The sequence below is a fragment of the Lampetra fluviatilis genome, chromosome 35, assembly GCF_964198595.1.
Source record: "Lampetra fluviatilis chromosome 35, kcLamFluv1.1, whole genome shotgun sequence".
Classification (NCBI taxonomy): domain Eukaryota; kingdom Metazoa; phylum Chordata; class Hyperoartia; order Petromyzontiformes; family Petromyzontidae; genus Lampetra; species Lampetra fluviatilis.
Window position 1 is genome coordinate 4,794,556 of NC_136309.1, and position 19,867 is coordinate 4,814,422.

Below are 19,867 nucleotides of genomic sequence, written 5' to 3' on the forward strand. Positions count from 1 at the left end.
CTCCTCTGCATCTCCCCCCCCCATCTCCCTCCTCTAATCCTCGGAGTCTCCCTCCTACCCCTTCTCTGCATTTTCCTCCTCGTCCCTCCCACCTTTGCATCTTCCTTCCTCTGCATCTCCCTCCCCTAATCTCCCTTCTCCCTGCTAATCCCCCCACGCCCCTCGTCTGCATCACCCTTCCCTCCTCCTCCTCCTCCTCTGCATCTTCCTCGTCTGCATCTCCCTCCCCTCTCCCTTCGAATCTCCCTTCTCACCCTCCCCCTCCTTCCCTCCTGCCGCTCTCCCTCCTGCTCTTATCTTCGATCGCCATCGAACTCCTCCCCCTCTCGCCCCCCCCCCTCTCTCGCCCCCCCTCTCTCTCCTCCCTCTCTCCTCGCCCGCCTCCTTTCTCGTCTCCCGTACATCGCAAATCCCACGGCTTCTCTCTCGAGATCTCCTCCCTCTCTCTCCCGCCTCCTCCTCCTCCATCCGTCTCTCTCTCTCTCTCTCCGTCTGCCTCCTCCGTCTGTCCACATCCATTTTCCAACCTGCACCACCACCACCACCTTCACCCACCCATCGCCTCTCGTCTCCCATCGGAGCTGCTTAATCCCATCACCATTCCATCCAGCGGCTGAGTAGCAGCATCACGACCGTCACCGTCGTCATCGTCATCAGCAGCAGCAGCATCACAGCCAACGTCGTCATTTACATTCACAACCATCATCAGCAGCAGCAGCATCAGCATCACAGCTACAATCATCATCACGACCACCATCGCAACCGCCGTCGCCGTCACCACCACCACCCGCTCGTACCTCGCCCACCCACCCCGCCCTCCCTCTCCCTGGCTGACATCTCTTCTCCTCGTGTCCTGCTCCCCGTCTCGACTCTTCGCTCACCACAACTCACCGGGTGAGTGCCTCTCCTCACCAGGAACCCCCACCACATGAAGCCCCCCCCCCCCTGGGGGGCGGAGGGGGGGTGAGTGGCAGGGGTTGGGGGGGGGGCTCAGTGGTCCATGTAAATGCATCTCAGGCCGCGGTAGCTGCCAATCACAGCTGGTGGTGGATGAAATTGCGTGCGCGTGTGTAGGGGGAGCGGTCGTGTAGTGGTTAGCGCTACGCTGCGCTATGAACCCGGCGACCCGAGTTCGATTCCCGCTCACAGCCAACACCGGTGTCGATTATTTGAACCGGTCCTGGGCCTCCCCTGGGTCGGCTCAGCCTCAAATTAGTACCTGGTGTAAGGTGTGTAAACATCGCTACTGGGGAAGACAAAGGCGGTCGGGCGTGGTGCTGGCCACCCACCCCCTCGTGTGCCGTGCCGGCCTTCATAGGTGATACTCGCTAACAGCACTTGCCCCAACAGTCTGTTAAGGCTACACGGGGGGGTCTTTGTGTGTGTGTGTGTACGTGTGTGTCAGCATCACCATCAGTGGTGGGGCGTAGTGGCTAGCCCAGACAACATCAGTGGCGAATTATTGGAACCGGTCCTGGAGCTCCCCCCCCTAGGTCGACTCGGCCTTAAACGATTACCTGGTGATGTTTGTCACCATTGGAGAGACAAAGGCGTCCGGGTGTGGTGCTGGGCACTCATCCCCTGATAGATCCTCGCGAACAGGACTTGCCCTAATTGGCTGCTGAAGGCTATATCGGGAAGGCTGGAATCTTTGTCTCTGTATGTGTTAGTACGTGTGTGTGTGTGTGTTTGCATGCATATGTGTCTGCTTGTATACGTTTGTGTACGTTCGTGTGCATGCATGCATCTGTGTGTTAGTGCACATGTGCATGCATGTACATGCACGTGTGTGTGCACGTGTGCGTGCACGTGTGCGCACGTGTGTATTCGTATGTCTGTGTGTGGGAAAATAAAGACTTTGGTCAATTTGCAGGACACTGGCGGATAGACTTGATGCAGTGTGGGCTGTAACGCGCATAGCAATATTCGTGCCACTCAGAAAATCCCACAAAACGGTGCCTATTTTATCCACCCAGAAGTCACGATGATCCACGCGATGGGGGTGATTGACACGGATGTTTCTTGGCTTGGAAATGCCGCCGCTGTAGCATCTGCTGTTGATTGATCTCGAATTGCTGATTTTGATGATGATGATGCTGCTGATGATTTTGATTGATAATGCTGCTGATGTGCATTGGCCTCGAAATGCTGATTATGTTGATTGGCCTCGAACTGCGAATGATTATATTGATGATGATGATGTTCATTAGCCTCATAATCCTGCTGCTGCTGATGATGATTGACGTAGAAATGCTGATGATGATGCTTTGGCTGCTGCTGATGATGATGCATTTAAGACGTCCTCTATGCTTTGTTCTGAATTGTATCCAAGCCCCTCTCCACATGGCGACTGCGTGTCTGTGTGTCTCTGTGTGTGGACGTGTGTCTGCACCGGCTACTCAAATGAGTACCAAAGTGAGTACCTGGCGCGGTGTGTAATCGTCGCCACTGGGGAGACAAAGGCGGCCGGGTGTGGTGCTGGCCACCCCACCCCCTCGTGTGCCGTGCCGGCCTTCATCCTTCATAGGTGCTCGCTAATAGCACTTGCCCCTACAGTCTGTTGAGGCTACACGGGAGATCTGTGTGTGTTTGTGTGCACGTGTGTCTGTCGGTTGTGTGTGTGACTGTGTGTGTGTTGCCTTCATAGATGCTCGCTAAAAAGCACTTACCCCAATAGCCTTTGCAAGCTATGCGGGGGATCTTTGCATTCGCGGGTGTGTGTGCACATATGTGCATGTACGTGTGCATGTACGTGTGCATGTACGTGTGCATGTACGTGTGCATGTACGTGCGCATGTACGTGTGCATGTACGTGTGCATGTACGTGTGCATGTACGTGTGCATGTACGTGTGCATGTACGTGTGCATGTACGTGCGCATGTACGTGTGTGCATTTGATGCTCGCCATTCGCTCCCTACAGTCGACAGGAGGTTATTTACGTTTGCTTGATGTGTGTGCACGTGCATACGGACCACAGAGACAAAGATCCCCCGTATAGCCTCTAACAGGCTGTTGGGGGGGGGGGAGTGCTGTGAGCGAGTACCTAATGAAGGCCGGCACGTTCGATGAAGGGGTGGGTGGCCACGCCCGGCCGCCTTTGTCTCCCCAGTGCTGATGTTTTTACACACCGCACCAGGGGGCACGAGTACACGCCGGGGAGGCCGGGAAAACCGTTTCAGATCTTCGTCATTGATGTTGATCATCGTCGTCATGATGAGCGGCGGACCGAACTCGGGTCGCCGGCTTTGCATCGCAGTGTCAGTACATACGACGCTACCGCTCCCCTCGATCTACGCGCGCGTACACACACGCACACACACGCACACACGCACACACACACGCACACACGCACACATACACGCACGCACACACACACGCGTACACGCACGCACACACACACACGCGCGCACACACGCACACACGCATACACACACGCACACACACACACGCCCGCACACGCACACACGCACGCACACACACACGCGCACACACACACGCACACACACGCACTCACGCACACACGCAATCACACACACACACACGCACACACGCACTCACACGCGCACACGCACACACACACGCGCACACACGCGCACACACACGCGCACACACGCACACGCACAAACAAACACACGCACACATACACGCACACACACGCTGCAGTCTCCGACTTGTAGTATTGTCATCACGGAGACGGCGCACGGCGACGAGAGACGGCGCCGCTCGAAGTGAACGTTGCGAGTCGGAGCGAGTGGGGGGCACGCGGATTCGTGCGACGTACGCGGGGTTTTAAAGGGAAACGGTCCGAACCGCAAGAGGGTTAAAGAGCCGTAGCGGACAGCAACGAACGGCACCTTTGTTCAGGTCCGATGCCGGCCGATGGTCAAGAGTTAAGTGACGGAACGGCAGCCGGATAATGGAAGAGCGGACGTCCTAAAGGACATCCACGGAGGAGATGGAGCGGCGGTGAAAGGTGTCCGTGACGCAGCGAGGTGCTTTGCGTGGTGCGCATCGAAATCGTCGCAGGGGTGGCGAGATGCGGCAGGCCTTCATCATCCAGCAACGGATTGATCACGGATTGATGATACGTTATGAATACGCATCGTGTAAGTCGTCTGCACACGTGTAAATTTCTATGTAAAGCTTTCGTGACTGCAGGGATTCATCTTCTTGGTTCTTTCGGTAAAGTCACGTAGAAGGGAAATAATAAAAATGAAACGTAATAAAATACTTCTCACGATTTAAAGCTTTCGTGACTGCAGGGATTCATCTTCTTGGTTCTTTCGGTAAAGCCACGTAGAAGGGAAATAATAAAATAATAAAAATAAAACATAAAATAATTCTCACGACGTTTCGGCCACAACGCAAGCAGCCGTCCTCAGGTGGAGAGCAAGTCTGTCGAGTAGACAGAGTCTGTCTATTTTATTATTTCCATTCTACGTGACTTTACCGAAAGAACCAAGAAGATACACACGTGTAGTGTATATATACTGTATATAGGCATATCAATAAATACAGTGCCACGTTATTTTATGATGCTGCTACTGCTGCGTTGGCAGCCGTCAGAAAGCACAATTCACGACAGCAATCCGTGTGGACTTCAAATGAACCAAAAAATATATAAGCGACGTTTCGAGCAATGGCCCTTCTTCATAGCACGTAGAGAGGGCGAGAGAGACGGAGTGAATAATAACAACAATGCGTTGCGGATCGCACTTGTTCACACCGTGAGGCCTGGTGAGAATAAAAACAACGTTGAAAATAGCAGTTTATCAATTAGGAATCCCCTAAGGGTGCAAGTGATGATGTCGTCGCCGAAATGCAATGTGTGTTCGTGGGCGTACAGCGCAGTGGTTGGTGCAGCTGTCGAGGAGTGTGCAGGCGGTGCAACTGCGCAGGATTCCGTGGGGAATTGGACGAGGGGCGGGTGGCATTTTGTGCCGGGGCCCATGCCAACCACGTGACGAGGTCACGGGTTTAAGTGTCAATTGCCGAGGCTCATAGAGCCAGACTAAGGCTCTCTCAAGGTTCATTGTTCATTCCAGAGGCTCATAGAGCCAGACTAAAGCGCTCTCAAGGCCCATTGTTCATTCTAGAGGCTCATAGAGCCAGACTGAAGCTCTCTCAAGGTTCATTGTTCATTCCAGAGGCTCATAGAGCCAGACTAAAGCTCTCTCGATGTTCATTGTTCATTCCAGCGGCTCATAGAGCCAGACTAAGGCTCTCTCAAGGTTCATTGTTAATTCCAGAGGCTCATAGAGCCAGACTAAAGCTCTCTCAAGGTTCATTGTTAATTCTAGAGGCTCATAGAGCCAGACTAAGGCTCTCTCAAGGTTAATTGTTCATTCCAGAGGCTCATAGAGCCAGACTAAGGCTCTCTCAAGGTTCATTGTTAATTCCAGAGGCTCATAGAGCCAGACTGAAGCTCTCTCAAGGTTCATTGTTCATTCCAGAGGCTCATAGAGCCAGACTAAAGCTCTCTCGATGTTCATTGTTCATTCCAGCGGCTCATAGAGCCAGACTAAGGCTCTCTCAAGGTTCATTGTTAATTCCAGAGGCTCATAGAGCCAGACTAAAGCTCTCTCAAGGTTCATTGTTAATTCTAGAGGCTCATAGAGCCAGACTAAGGCTCTCTCAAGGTTAATTGTTCATTCCAGAGGCTCATAGAGCCAGACTAAGGCTCTCTCAAGGTTCATTGTTAATTCCAGAGGCTCATAGAGCCAGACTAAAGCTCTCTCAAGGTTCATTGTTAATTCTAGAGGCTCATAGAGCCAGACTAAGGCTCTCTCAAGGTTAATTGTTCATTCCAGAGGCTCATAGAGCCAGACTAAGGCTCTCTCAAGGTTAATTGTTCATTCCAGAGGCTCATAGAGCCAGACGAAGGCTCTCTCAAGGTTAATTGTTCATTCCAGAGGCTCATAGAGCCAGACTAAGGCTCTCTCAAGGTTCATTGTTCATTCCAGAGGCTCATAGAGCCAGACTAAGGCTCTATCAAGGTTCATTGTTCATTCCAGAGGCTCATAGAGCCAGACTAAGGCTCTCTCAAGGTTCATTGTTCATTCCAGAGGCTCATAGAGCCAGACTAAGGCTCTCTCGAGGTTCATTGTTAATTCCAGAGTCTCATAGAGCCAGACTAAGGCCCTCCTGATGTGCATTGTTAGTTCTAGAGGCTCATAGGGCCAGGTGCATTGTTAGTGGCGTAGCGATCGAGTGTGCAGGCGCTGCAATTGCACAAGGGCCCGTAGGCCGTAGGGGTACACAACTCGTTCAGGACGTCTCTGATTGTGTTGTGTTTTTCGAGAGTGTCGCGTGTGTTGAGCTGGGGACCCACGTCTGACAGGGACGAGCCCTTGCCTCTACTTTAAACGTCTGGCATTCTAACCAGCGTCGCATTCAAGCGAGCCCCGACTCTGCTGATGTTAGTGCACGTACGTTAAACTTCTTTCGCACCGTACGTCGCCGGGAAATGATGGAGACGATGAATGTCGTCGACACCGGTGCAGAGGAGTGTGTTGTTGTTTGTTGTTGTTGTTGTTGTTTATTGCGTTGAATCAATGCCTGCTGGGAATGACGCAACTCCTCCGAAGGTCGTGGTAGCTGTTGCGATGTGTGGAGAAGAAGAAACAAGTAAACCCGTAAAAACAAAGTTTTTCACTATAAATCCTTTATATGCGTGGCGGCTAGAGTCCTCTCGTCCTCTGGCTTGAGATGGCTGCCACCTATGGGTCAGATGATTGTCTGGCAGCATTAAACAATTGGTAATTAAATATTTTAAAAAATTTCCTAAACAGTGTAATTTTTTTGAAATTTTTTTTTCACGAAAATGCATTGTCACGCACAACGAGTCTGTGTGCAAAATGTCAGCTCGATTGGATCACGGGAAGTGGGTTAAAAAACGACCGAAAGATTTGCACGGTTCTAAGCAAGCAAGCGAACTTAATATAAAGGATTAAAAAAAACAAGACAGTCCGTTTACATATAAATATCAAAATAAATACATGCGGGGCATCAGATTCGGTGGTCGGGGAGGAGTGAGTGGATGGGCAGCTACGGCGCTGGAGACGGACCCGGAACCTGCCACGCCCTCGATCGCTCACTCACTGCGCGCCGGCTGCAAATTCGTAAATTCATTGCATCGAGTGCAAGGCCAATTAGCAGAGTGAGCCGACGCAGGATCATTGACTCGACCTGTGGAATTATACCGGTTGCCGGTGGTGATGCAGATGTGCATTTTGTATTGCTTTGTGTGTGTGTGTGCGTGTAGAGTGGGGAGCGGTGGCGCAGCGGTTAGCGCGCTGCGCTACCAACCCGGCTAGCCGAGTTTGATTACCGCTCACGGCCAACATCGGTGACGATTATATGAACCGGTCCTGGACCTCTCCTAGGTCGATTTAGCCTCAGCCTCAAATGAGTGCCTGGTGCGGTGTGCAAACATCGCCACTGGGGAGACAAAGGCGGCCGGGCGTGGTGCTGGCCACCCACCCCCTCGTGTGCCGTTCCGCCCTTCATAGCTGCTGCTCGCTAACAGCACTTGCCCCAGCCGTCTGTTAAGGCTATAGGGGGGACCTTTGTCTGCAAATATAAATCATACATTATCAGTCACGTGTTGCCTCTAGGCTACTGGAATCGAGTTCTATCAAAGCCCCTACGCTGCCTCCATTGATTGCGCGTGCACGTGTGCTCGTGTGCACGCGCGCGCCCGCCCCCCCGCCCCCACCATAAATCCATCCCCTCTCAGCCCCCCCCCCCCCTGTATCCGTGCTCCCACCCCCCATCCTTTAGCGATGACCTCACTAACTGCAGCCTGTCCTTGACATAACGGGGATGATTCAAGGGGTTGGGTTGCCCCCCGTAAAATCCGTTTTCATGTTAAAAACAAAGACGCTCCCCCCCCCCCGCTATTTGCATTCATGCGTAAAGTTATGTGTTGAGTGGTTAGACGGTGTGCGATGGTGAGTGGTGTGTGAGGGTGAGTGGTGTGTGAGCGGGAGGGTGGGGGTGAGTGATGTGTGAGTGGTGAGGGTGAGTGGTGTGTGAGGGTAAGTGGTGAGGGTGAGTGGTGAGGGTGAGTGGTGTGTGAGGGTGAGTGGTGTGTGAGGGTGAGTGGTGAGGGTGAGTGGTGTGTGAGGGTGAGTGGTGAGGGTGAGTGGTGAGGGTGAGTGGTGAGGGTGAGTGGTGTGTGAGGGTGAGTGGTATGTGAGGGTGAGTGGTGTGTGGTGGTGGTGGTGAGTGGTGTGTGAGGGTGAGTGGTGAGTGGTGTGTGAGGGTGAGTGGTGGTGGTGGTGAGTGGTGTGTGAGGGTGAGTGGTGAGGGTGAGTGGTGAGGGTGAGTGGTGTGTGAGGGTGAGTGGTGTGTGAGGGTGAGTGGGGTGTGAGGGTGAGTGGTGAGAGTGAGGGTGAGTGGTGAGAGTGAGTGGTGTGTAAGGGTGAGTGGTGAGGGTGAGGGTGAGTGGTGTGAGGGTGAGTGGTGTGTGAGGGTGAGTGGTGTGTGAGGGTGAGTGGTGTGTGAGGGTGAGTGGTGAGGGTGAGTGGTGAGTGGTGTGTGAGGGTGAGTGGTGAGGGTGAGTGGTGTGTGAGGGTGAGTGGTGTGTGAGGGTGAGTGGTGGTGAGGGTGAGTGGTGAGTCGTGTGTGAGGGTGAGTGGTGTGTGAGGGTGAGTGGTGAGTGGTGAGGGTGAGTGGTGAGGGCGAGTGGTGAGGGTGAGTGGTGAGGGTGAGTGGTAAGGGTGAGTGGTGAGGATGAGTGGTGGGTGAGTGGTGAGGGTGAGTGGTGGTGGTGGTGAGGGTGAGTGGTGAGGGTGAGTGGTGTGTGAGGGTGAGTGGTGAGGGTGAGTGGTGGTGAGGGTGAGTGGTGTGTGAGGGTGAGTGGTGTGTGAGGGTGAGTCGTTTGTGTGCGGTGTAGGTCGACTTAACCTCAAATGAGTACCTGGTGCGGTGTATAAACATCGCCACTAGGGAGACAAAGGCGGCCGGGCGTGGTTCTGGCCACCCACCCCCTCGTGTGCCATTCCGGCCTTCATAGGTACTCGCTAACAGCACTTGCCCCTACAGTCTGTTAAGGCTATACGGGGGATCTTTGTGTATGAGGTTGAGTGGTGAGGGTAAGTGGGATGCGATGATGAGTGGTGTGTGGAGTATGAGGATGAGTGGTGAGGGTGGGTGAGATGCGAGGGGGAGTGGTGTGTGGGTAGTGTTTGTGGTGAGTGGTGTGTGAGGGTGAGTGGTGTATGGGGTGAGGGTGAGTGGTGAGGGTGAGTAGTATTTGGTGTATGAGGGTCAGTGGTGAGGGTGAGTGGTGAGGGTGAGTAGTATTTGGTGTACGAGGGTGAGTGGTGAGGGTGCGTAGTATTTGGTGTATGGGGTGAGTGGTGAGAGTGAGTGGTGAGGGTGAGTAGTATTTGGTGTATGGGGTGAGTGGTGAGAGTGAGTAATATTTGGTGTATGAGGGTGAGTGGTGAGGGTGAGTGGTGAGGGTGAGTGGTGAGGGTGAGTAATATTTGGTGTATGAGGGTGAGTGGTGAGGGTGAGTGGTGAGGGTGAGTGGTGAGGGTGAGTAATATTTGGTGTATGAGGGTGAGTGGTGAGGGTGAGTGGTGAGGGTGAGTGGTGAGGGTGAGTGGTGAGGGTGAGTAATATTTGGTGTATGAGGGTGAGTGGTGAGGGTGAGTAATATTTGGTGTATGAGGGTGAGTGGTGAGGGTGAGTGGTGAGGGTGAGTAATATTTGGTGTATGAGGGTGAGTGGTGAGGGTGAGTAATATTTGGTGTATGAGGGTGAGTGGTGAGGGTGAGTGGTGAGGATGAGTAATATTTGGTGTATGAGGGTGAGTGCTGAGGGTGAGTAATATTTGGTGTATGAGGGTGAGTGGTGAGGGTGAGTAATATTTGGTGTATGAGGGTGAGTGCTGAGGGTGAGTAATATTTGGTGTATGAGGGTGAGTGGTGAGGGTGAGTAATATTTGGTGTATGAGGGTGAGTGCTGAGGGTGAGTAATATTTGGTGTATGAGGGTGAGTGGTGAGGGTGAGTGGTGAGGGTGAGTAATATTTGGTGTATGAGGGTGAGTGGTGAGGTCTGTTTTCAAAGGGGGCGGCGGTTGAAAATGTGGGAGGGGCCGCACACAGAAGCCACGTGACTTAACGGACGCACGAGCTGATTTAAGATCCGTCCGTTACGCGTGAAAATGCGTGTTCGCGAAGCAACACTACGATGCGTTCTTGAAATCGTTCTCGATTGTAGCCCAGGTCGCCGTTGCAAAAGGGGGGGCACTGCTGTGTCTCGCCTCTCCATGGGTTTCTTTCATCATCTCCCCGGTTTCCACCTCCAAAAGAAAAAAAGGAACACGGCAGCGCTCAGACACGGGCCATTACGAACACCCAGGGCCACGCGGAAAGCTCACAAATCCATCAGCTGCGACTGCTCCCGCGGTCAGGATCGAGAGGCGCGGGATACGGACAAGAACGCAGCTCACCCTAATCTCGTTTCCTCCGCGTGCGTCTGGTTTTGTGCACGGCTTGTCTGGCCTGGCATCTGTCCACTTTCAATGCGTGTCTGTCTGTCTCTGTGTGTGTGTGGCACAGAAAGACTGCGTGTGTGTGTGTGAGGGAGACTTCGTGTGGGTGGGACTGCTCCTATCGATTCGTTAAGACTGTACGGGTGATCTTTGTCTTTGTGTGGGGAGCGGTGGTGCAGTGGTTAGCGCGGTGCGCTATGAACCCGAGTTCGATTCCTGCTCGCGGCCAATACCAGTGACGATTATCTGAACCGGTCCTGGGTCTCCTCCCCTAGGTCGACTCGGTCTAAAATGACTACCTCGTGCGGTCGCGTGAACATCGCCACTGGGAAGACAAAGGCGGCCGGGCGTCGTGTATGTCTACACCCCAGTGCCGGATGAAGCTAGTGCGGGGCCTGTAGCAGGATGTTATAAGGGGCCCTACATTTTTAAAAAATAACAAATAATTAAAACATCAATTTTTTTACTTGCATAGTACAGTAATTGTATTTTTTCATTTTCTATACAGCCAAATAATACGACAAATCGCTAACCTTAAACACCCAGTCGTTCATAAAAGTTGAAGGCGGTATAGTACTATAGTAATAGAGCAAGTGCAGAATCACTGAACCGGAATTGATAGATTTCGATTTAAAGCTTTCGTGACTGCAGGGATTCATCTTCTTGGTTCTTTCGGTAAAGTCACATAGAATGGAAATAATAGAATAAAAAAAATAAAACGTAATAAAATAATTCTCACGACGTTTCGGCCACAACGCAAGCAGCCGTCCTCAGGTGAAGAACAGGTCTGTCGAGACGACAGAGTCTACATTGAATTGATAGCTTGAAAGCATTGAGCGCGGGGCCCTTGAAAGTGCGGGGCCCGTAGCTACTACATATGCTACGAGGATAATCCGGCACTGCTACACCCACAAACTCCCTCGTGTAGCCGTGCCGGCCTTCATGACGTGCTCGCACTTGCCCCAACAGTCTGCACTGCAAGGCTGTACGGGGATCTTTGTCTTTGACAGCGAGTGAAAATCTGAGACCCACGCACTCGTTATGAACATCACAAAGCAGCCAAATTAGCAAGGAAACAGGCCTGTCTAACTTGTAATTTCCATACAAAAATAGCAAAGTTACTGTACAAAATGATGTTACATAAGGTCTGCAAAGGTATAATCTAACCGTCACTGTTTGACGTTCGACGCAATCGGAACAAGCATTTAATATTTATTTCAGCGTTTATTTATTCTTTGGTTCTTTCGGTAAAGTCATGTATAAAGATAAAATAATGAATTAAAAAATTGCATACGACGTTTCGATTGCAACACAAGCAATCATCATCAGGTATAAATGAAACAACAAAAATCTAACCAGAAAACACACATGTGTTCTCTCTATGTATCTTTGTGATATCTGTCTGCTTATATGTCTGTCTATAGTTTTCTGGTTAGATTTTTGTTGCTATTTCATTTATACCTGATGATGTTTGCTTGTGTTGCAATCGAAACGTCGTATGCTATTTTTTTAAATTATTATTTTATCTTTACACGTGACTTTACCGAAAGAACCAAAGAGTAATTCCTGCAGTCACGAAAGCTCCAAATTAACTTTTATTTATTGTTAATTACAATGAATTGCATGATGGTTAATATGGAGCGGTGGCGCTCTGGTTGACGCACCGGCGAGCAGAGGTTGCTTTCCCGGCAAAGGGCAACAGTAGTGGCGATCGAGATCCGAACAGATCCTGGGTCAGACCCATTTCACAAACGGGCACTGACCAGCGCGGTGAAGTATGGTCAAACAACCCCCCCACGACTGAAACGAGTGGGGAGGCCTTCATCAGCAGTGGAATGATAAAAGGGCCGTACAATAACGCGACGTTATTGATGCCCGTGCCTTTCCGGAGTTCAAATTCACGCTAAATTTTAGATTTGAAGCTTTCGTGACTGCGAGGATTCATATTCTTAGGTTTTTTCGGTAAAGTCACGTAGGTAAAAAAATTAAAATTAATAAAAGTAAAATAAAAAGAAAAGAAAAAATCACGACGTTTCGGAGGCAACACAAGCCTCCGTATTAATCTTGAATCAAATGAATCACGACGATGTGGTTAGCCCATACAGAGTGGTGTGCACGTGCATGTATACTCTACGTTTTGTCTTTGTGATCAAGGACACCAAATTTCGATTTAAAGCTTTCGTGACTGCAGGGATTCATCTTCTTGGTTCTTTCGGTAAAGTCACGTAGAAGGGAAGTAATAAAATAATAAAAATAAAACATAATAAAAAATAATTCTCACGACGTTTCGGCCACAACGCAAGCAGCCGTCCTCAGGTGAAAACCAGGTCTGTCGAGGCGACAGCGTCTGAATTATTTTATTACTTCCCTTCTACGTGACTTTACCGAAAGAACCAAGAAGAAGGGCACCAAAGTTTGCCCCGCTTGCTGACCGCTCATTTATCTCGATCCACATGAACGCGCACAAAACCCGCTTTTGTCGAACCGCTGCTCAGTGCGAGTCGGTCAAGGTCGGCGAGCAGGGACGTCGGGTGTTGCACCGCCGCCGTTTGTCCGTCCACTACGCGGTCTCCGCAGTCGCCTGTTGCAACCCGACTGTGCGTGGCGGTCACGCGTTCCGAACGCTATACTATACACCTAGGCCGTAATTATAATATATATTGGGTGGGGGACACAACTCCCACTCAATATTCAAATATACTCAAAATGTCCCCGTCCCACAATATTGATATAAATAGATTTCTGTTTATATGATTGTGGTTATGGTTGTACTTTATTAATCCCTAATCTCTGCCATTATATACAATGAAACAAGAAAAGGTTAAAAAGAAAAAAGCAGCAATGTAATACAATACAATATTAGACATTGTAAAAAAAAGTCCATCCAATGTGTTAGTGATTTTTTTTTATATTTTAGTCAGGAAATTCGTTTTCAAATTTAGATTTTTTTTTTCTGGGAGGGGAGGACCCCCAGACCCCCTGGAAGATTTGGTCCCCCCCAATGTTGACTCCATGGCTACGGCCTTGCTACACACACTCGGCCCCGCGTTACGTGCGGTGATGCGTCGCACGTGGAAGTCAGGTCGGGCACGGTGCGTGGCCAAACTTGCTCATCGGCGGCTGCGGGGGAAGGGCGTGCGGAGTGCTTCGCTGCCGGGCGCATTGCGAGTGATTTGGGCCCATCGGCCACGATCTGTCTGTCCGTCTACCCGTGTCTCGTGCAGAGATGGTGGGGAGCGGTGGGGTAGCGGTTAGCGCCACGCTGCGCTCCGAACCCGGCGACCCGAGTTCGATTCCCGCTCACGGCCAACACTGGTGACGATTATCCGAACCGGTCCTGGGCCTCCCCTAGGTCGACTTAACCTCAAATGAGTACCTGGTGCGGTGTATAGTAAACATCGCCACTTGGAAGACAAAGGCGGCCGGGCGTGGTGTTGGCCACCCGCCCCCTCGTGCGCCGTCCCGGCCTTTATTGGTGCTACTCGTTAACAGCACTTGCCCCTACAGTCTGTTAAGGCTACACGGGGGCTCTTTGTCTTTGTCTCCAGCAGAGCTGGATTGTGGCCAGGAGCCTCCCGAAGGACAAACGCCGGAATCGCCACGGCCCAGACGCCACAACAGTCACGGCGCTTCCACGCGACTACGGCTACTACCGCGACTCCACGTCCACGGCCGAGACAGCTCCAGCCGTGACGGCACCTCCACCGTGACGGACCAAGCCTCTAACTGAGCCGTGAGTTCGCGTCGGGGCCGTCACGACAGACTACGCCTCCGCCGTTGACGCCCCGCGGCTGTATCGCGACCGCACGAACGCCTCGACCGTGACCCCCCCCCCTGCCCCCCCGCCATCATGGATGAGGTGGACGTGTCGCAGCTTCGGAAGGAGATCGAGAGCCTCAAGTTCCAGCTCTCGAACCGGCGAGAGAAGACATCCAAAACCATCCCCGAGTAAGTGGAGTCCTTGGAGGACCGCGTGGCGTCTCGCGCTCGTGGCATCACACACTCTCTCAGCTTTTCTTGGCGACAAAAAAAGTAAAAAAAAAAGGTTTTTTCGGGGGGGTTATATCACGTAAATATAAAATAAACAATATAGAATTTTTTAGTTTATTTCCCCGACACTTTTGTTTCGACGGTAAACGTAGCCGGTGTCTTCGTCATCAACAATGGGGAGGGGGGGGGGGATGTAAATGCTCATTAACCCCGCACTGACCAGCGTGGTGAAGTATGGTCAGCGGGGAGACCCTCATCCAACAGTGCATTGGCAAAACGGGCTGTGCGTGTTTGCAAACAGGGCAAAGGAAACAATACAACCTCGGCATGAGCCAATACTACAATACAAACTAGAGAGACAATGGAAACGAGACAGACACCACAAAGGAGACAGACACAACCAACTAGACGGACACCACAAACGAGACAGACCCCCCGTGTGGTGGTGACGACGTCACGGGCCACGTGACCCGCTGAGGTTCAGCACCGCGGACAGCGCCACGGTGGGACGACCGTGGGGGGCGGGGCGACCCGGGGGGGGCGGGGCTATCGATTGGGGGCGGGTCGTGCATCTTCATATTCGTAGGTTTTTTCGGTAAAGTCACGGTGAGTGGTTTCACTTGATACAGCTATCGTGCTGTGACTGTTCCACCTGAAGACGGAAGCTTGTCTTGCCTCCGAAACGTCGTGATTTTTATTTTATTTTAATTTTACTTTCATAAATTTTAATTTTTTTCCTACGTGACTTTACCGAAAAAACCTAAGAATATGAATCCTTGCAGTCACGAAAGCTTCACATATAGAATGGGTCGTGCATCCTTTGTTATAAAACATATTATTTGGGTCTTTCGGTAAAGTCACGTAGATAGGTTCAAAGAAAATAACAAAAGACGACGACGTTTCGATCGCAACGCAAGCGGTAATCATCGAAACGTCGTAGTTTTTGGTTGTTATTTTTTTTTATTTTCTTTGAACCTACCATATATTTTGCTACTGGTAAAGGAGGTCTCATAGTGTAAATACGACATTTCTATCACAACACAAGCGATCGTCATCTTTCCTCCTGATGACGATCGTTTGTGTTGCGATCAAAACGTCGTAGTTTTTTGTTATTTTCTTTGAACCATCTACGTGACTTTACCGAAAGACGCAAAGAATATGGATTCCTGCAGGCACGAAAGCTTTAAGTCAAGATTTACACCCAATAATATCATGGCAGAAGAACTCCTCTTAACGACGGCGATTGGTTCCACGGAACCGGTCTTTCAATGATTTGGTCGTTAAGCGAGTAGAGGAAATGCATTTTAAAGGCTTCATCTAAGAAAAAAACTTACTTTATAATATCTAAACAATGGATATTAATACATAAGGATACCACGGGTATAGTCGGTAAGCGAACACATTGGGCTGTGTGGAGGCACTACACTACATTATACACTACACTACTATACACTACATTATACACTACACTACTATACACTACTATACACTACACTATACACTACACTGCTATACACTACACTACACTGCTATACACTACACTGTGCACTACTATACATTACACTATACACTACACTGCTATACACTACACTACTATACACTACACTACACATTGGGCTCTGTGGAGGCTCCGTCGTTAAGCGATGAATCGTTAACGGGGCTGGGCGTAAAGAGGGGTTCTACTGTAGGTGTACAACATTATATACGGAAATATAATCGGTGACGTTTCAGGCAATGATCCTTTTTCACAGCATATGAAAGAAGGGTCATTGCTCGAAACGTTGCCTATGACAGATTATTCCCCCTTTAACGCCACACGCAGAGTGTTGCTGTTGTTGTCTGATACACGCTAAATGTTGCCTGACACAAGTTGCCCGTTGCCGTGTTGCCCGCTTGCGCGCAGGATGGTGAAGTGGATCGAGGAGGGGATGTCCAATGACCCCTTCCTGAACCCCGAGCTCATGAAGAGCAACCCGTGGGTGGAAAAGGGCAAATGCGTCCTGCTCTAGGCCAAGGGCCGGGCCCCCACACGGCCCGGGGCGGGCCCACCCGGAGTGACCCAACCCTGCCCTCACTTCACCCCCAGCTCACCTGACCTGACCCTGCCCCACTCCACACTCAGCTGACCCAGACTGACCTGACCTGACCCTGCCCCACTCCACACTCAGCTGACCCTACCCAGACTGACCTGACCTGACCCTGCCCCCACTCCACCCCCAGCTGACCCTACCCAGACTGACCTGCCCCCACTTCACCCCCAGCTGACCTGACCCCGACTGACCTGACCCTGCCCCCACTTCACCCCCAGCTGACCTGACCCTGACACGACCTGACCCCGCCCCCACTCCACCCCCAGCTGACCTGACCCAGACTGACCTGACCCTGACCCCACTCCACCCCCAGCTGACCTGACCCAGACTGACCTTGACCCCACTCCACCCCCAGCTGACCTGACCCAGACTGACCTGACCCCACTCCACCCCCAGCTGACCTGACCCAGACTGACCTGACCCTGACCCCACTCCACCCCCAGCTGACCCGACCTGGCCCTGACCCCACTCCACCCCCAGACTGACACGACCTGACCCTGACCCCACTTCACCCCCAGACTGACACGACCTGACCCCGTCCCCACTCCACCCCCAGCTGACCCGACCGATCCAACCCAATCTTTTCTGACCCGACCCGGCATAGCCTCTAAGTTGACCTGAGCCGACTTGGTCTGATCTGACTTGAGTTGAGGTCAGCCGAGCTGACGCCAGCCAGTCTGACCTGACCCGACCCTGGCCTTATCTTACTTTGTCTGACCTGACCAAGATCTTAAATTGACCTAACCTGACCGCAGCTGACCCGACCCGGTTTGACCTGACCTGACATGACCCGATCCCCCCCCCCCCCCGTGACCCAGCGTCATCTTGATTTCAGGCGCTACAGCAAACAAAAGAGGCCTCCTGCCTCTGACCAAACAGCCCTGAGGATAGCCCATCTCGGAAGCTAAGCTGGGTTGCACCTGGCCAGTGCTAGGATGGGCGACCGACGCGCGCTAAAGAGGTGCTATAGGCTCTAGACTGCGGGGGGTGTGGGGAGGGGGGACAGCGAGCGGGCAGTGTGGCAAAATCCATTGTTGTACTCTACTCCTACGCTAACCAGCTCCCGCTCGGAATTAATGAACGCAGGCAGACGCGCTCACTCCCCACGCAGAGTTGGACAGACGGGCAGCTTCGCGGGTTCATGGGGAGGGGCATTTGGCAGAGGTGGGGGGAGCGGGGTGGTCGGTGGGGGGGGGGGTGGTGGTGGGGGGGGGGGGCGTTTAATCGGAACCAATTAATTTTGGGGATCAGATCGTGCAGCCGGGTTTGCCGTCTATCCACCCCGCCAGCAACCGGTGCTCGTCATAATATTTCAGTCTGAGTCGACCTACGGGAGAGTCTGACCACAGGGCCGGGGGGCGGGTATGATTGGCCCGGGGAGGCCACACTGGGAGGATGATGAGGAGGAAGCAGCCGCGTGCTATGCCCCGGGGAAATTAAATCATCAATTGAAATCATCACTACACGGTTGGTATTCGCATCGTTATTTTAGCCCAAGGCTGTCGCGAAGGCGCTGCGTTTCGCAGGCTGGTATGTGCCCCCAGCCAGCAGCGGGCGGCGTACGTGAGTTTTACCCCCCTGCAAAACACACGTTTCGGCGAATTTGAACCCATTTCGTTGCTGTTGGACAACGTCACCGGATCATTAGCGCCCGTTGCAAAGCAGTCGGCGCGTGGCGAGACGCGGCCAGTGGACCCGCAGTTTTAAAACCCAAGGGCGGCCGCTGGGAGCGAACAGCCAAGGTCTGCGACAAGGGATTGAGGCTCAAGTAATTGTGTCAGTCCCTGTACTATCTCCACGTCCCCGTGTCCGTACTATGCGTAAACGCCCCCGTCTTCCCATTCTTTTTTCGTAAACGGTCGTCACCACGTGCACAGTTCTAACGATCTCCTAACTCAACGGAGGCTCACTTAATGCACTGGCTTGTGTGTTTCCACCACACAACCAACCAACGACACCAGCCGCCATTCGCCACTAAGCGTCGGTGACGTGGCCACGACGCTTGTGCCAGGCTAGGTGCACTTTGAGACTGTCGGGGGCAAGTGCTGTTAGCGAGCACCTGTGAAGACCGGTACGGCACTGGAGAGCATGCGTGGGTGGCCAGCACCGTTGCCCATACATATATACATACAACCACACACAGAGATCCCCGATGTATCGGTATGACCGGCATAGTGCTGTTAGCGAGTGCCTATTAAGGCTGAAACGGCTAGTAACCACGCCCGGCCACCTTTGCATCCCCAGTGCCGATGTTTACACAGCGCATGAGGTACTCATTCAAGGCGAAATCGACCCAGGGGAGGCCCCGCACTGCTTCAGATATGATTTCACTGGTGTTAGCCGTGGGCCAGGAATCGAACTCCAGCCGCTGGCTTTCTTAGCGCTGTGCGCTAACCACTGCGCCACCGCTCGACACAAAGACCCCAGCCCCATCCCACTTCCATATAGCCATAACAGACTGTTGGGGCAAGTGCTGATTATTATCAAGCACCTGTACGCAGCACACGAAAGGGGTGGTGTGGCTAGCACCACGCCCGGCCGCCTTTGTCACCCCAGTAGTGATGTTTACACACCACACGAGGCACTAATTTGAGGCTGAGTCGACTCAGAGGAAGCGCACGACCAGGTCAGCTATTCGTCACTGATGTTGGCCGTGAGCGAGAATCGAACCCGGCTGGGGGCAGTGCACCAACCACTGCACCACCGCTCCCGAACCACGTTGAATAGCTTTCTAATTAATGCACTTGATGCTGACGATATCCCGAATGCTCACGCCAACACGTGGGCTGTCGTCGTCGTCTTTCCCGTGACGAGGAGAGGCGAAGGGGCAACGATGAACCACGTGGATGTTTGCGGATGAGCCAGTGGACGGAGTCAGGAGTAGCCCGGTGACTGTCTGCAAACGCTGCCAGCGAACGATCGGCTTCACTTTTGGAGTTTTTCCTGACTCCTCGCGAAGAGTCTCACAGACTCGCTCACTGTGAGAGCGACAAGAGACGCACGCGGAGAGAGGAGCCAAGCCAGTGACGCAGCGGGCAGCCTCGAGAGCGAATGTGTGGGCCGCAGTTTGAGACCTCGATTCACACGAATGGTCCAGAGACTTGCAGACACGTGAAGAATCACGCAGAGACGCGTAGACTCGCGCAGACAAATGGACACACAGACCCATAGGCTCACAAAAGAGACCCATAGACGCACAGAGACTCATAGACTCAGAGAGAGACGCCCCCCTGCCCCACGCAGTCGCATGGAGACACGTAGGCGAGTGGTGAAAATGG

General features: G+C 52.3%; 1 protein-coding gene across 1 annotated transcript; it reads left to right on the forward strand.

Moving 5' to 3' along the window:
- The first annotated feature begins 341 nt into the window (after positions 1–341).
- LOC144944544 (guanine nucleotide-binding protein G(I)/G(S)/G(O) subunit gamma-13-like) lies at positions 342–17,762 on the forward strand. The gene is made up of 3 exons (XM_078872790.1): positions 342–894; positions 14,061–14,457; positions 16,403–17,762. The coding sequence occupies exons 2-3, from the start codon at positions 14,360–14,362 to the stop codon at positions 16,506–16,508; spliced, it is 204 nt and encodes a 67-aa protein (XP_078728916.1). The 5' UTR covers positions 342–894; positions 14,061–14,359; the 3' UTR covers positions 16,509–17,762.
- The last annotated feature ends 2,105 nt before the right edge of the window (positions 17,763–19,867 follow it).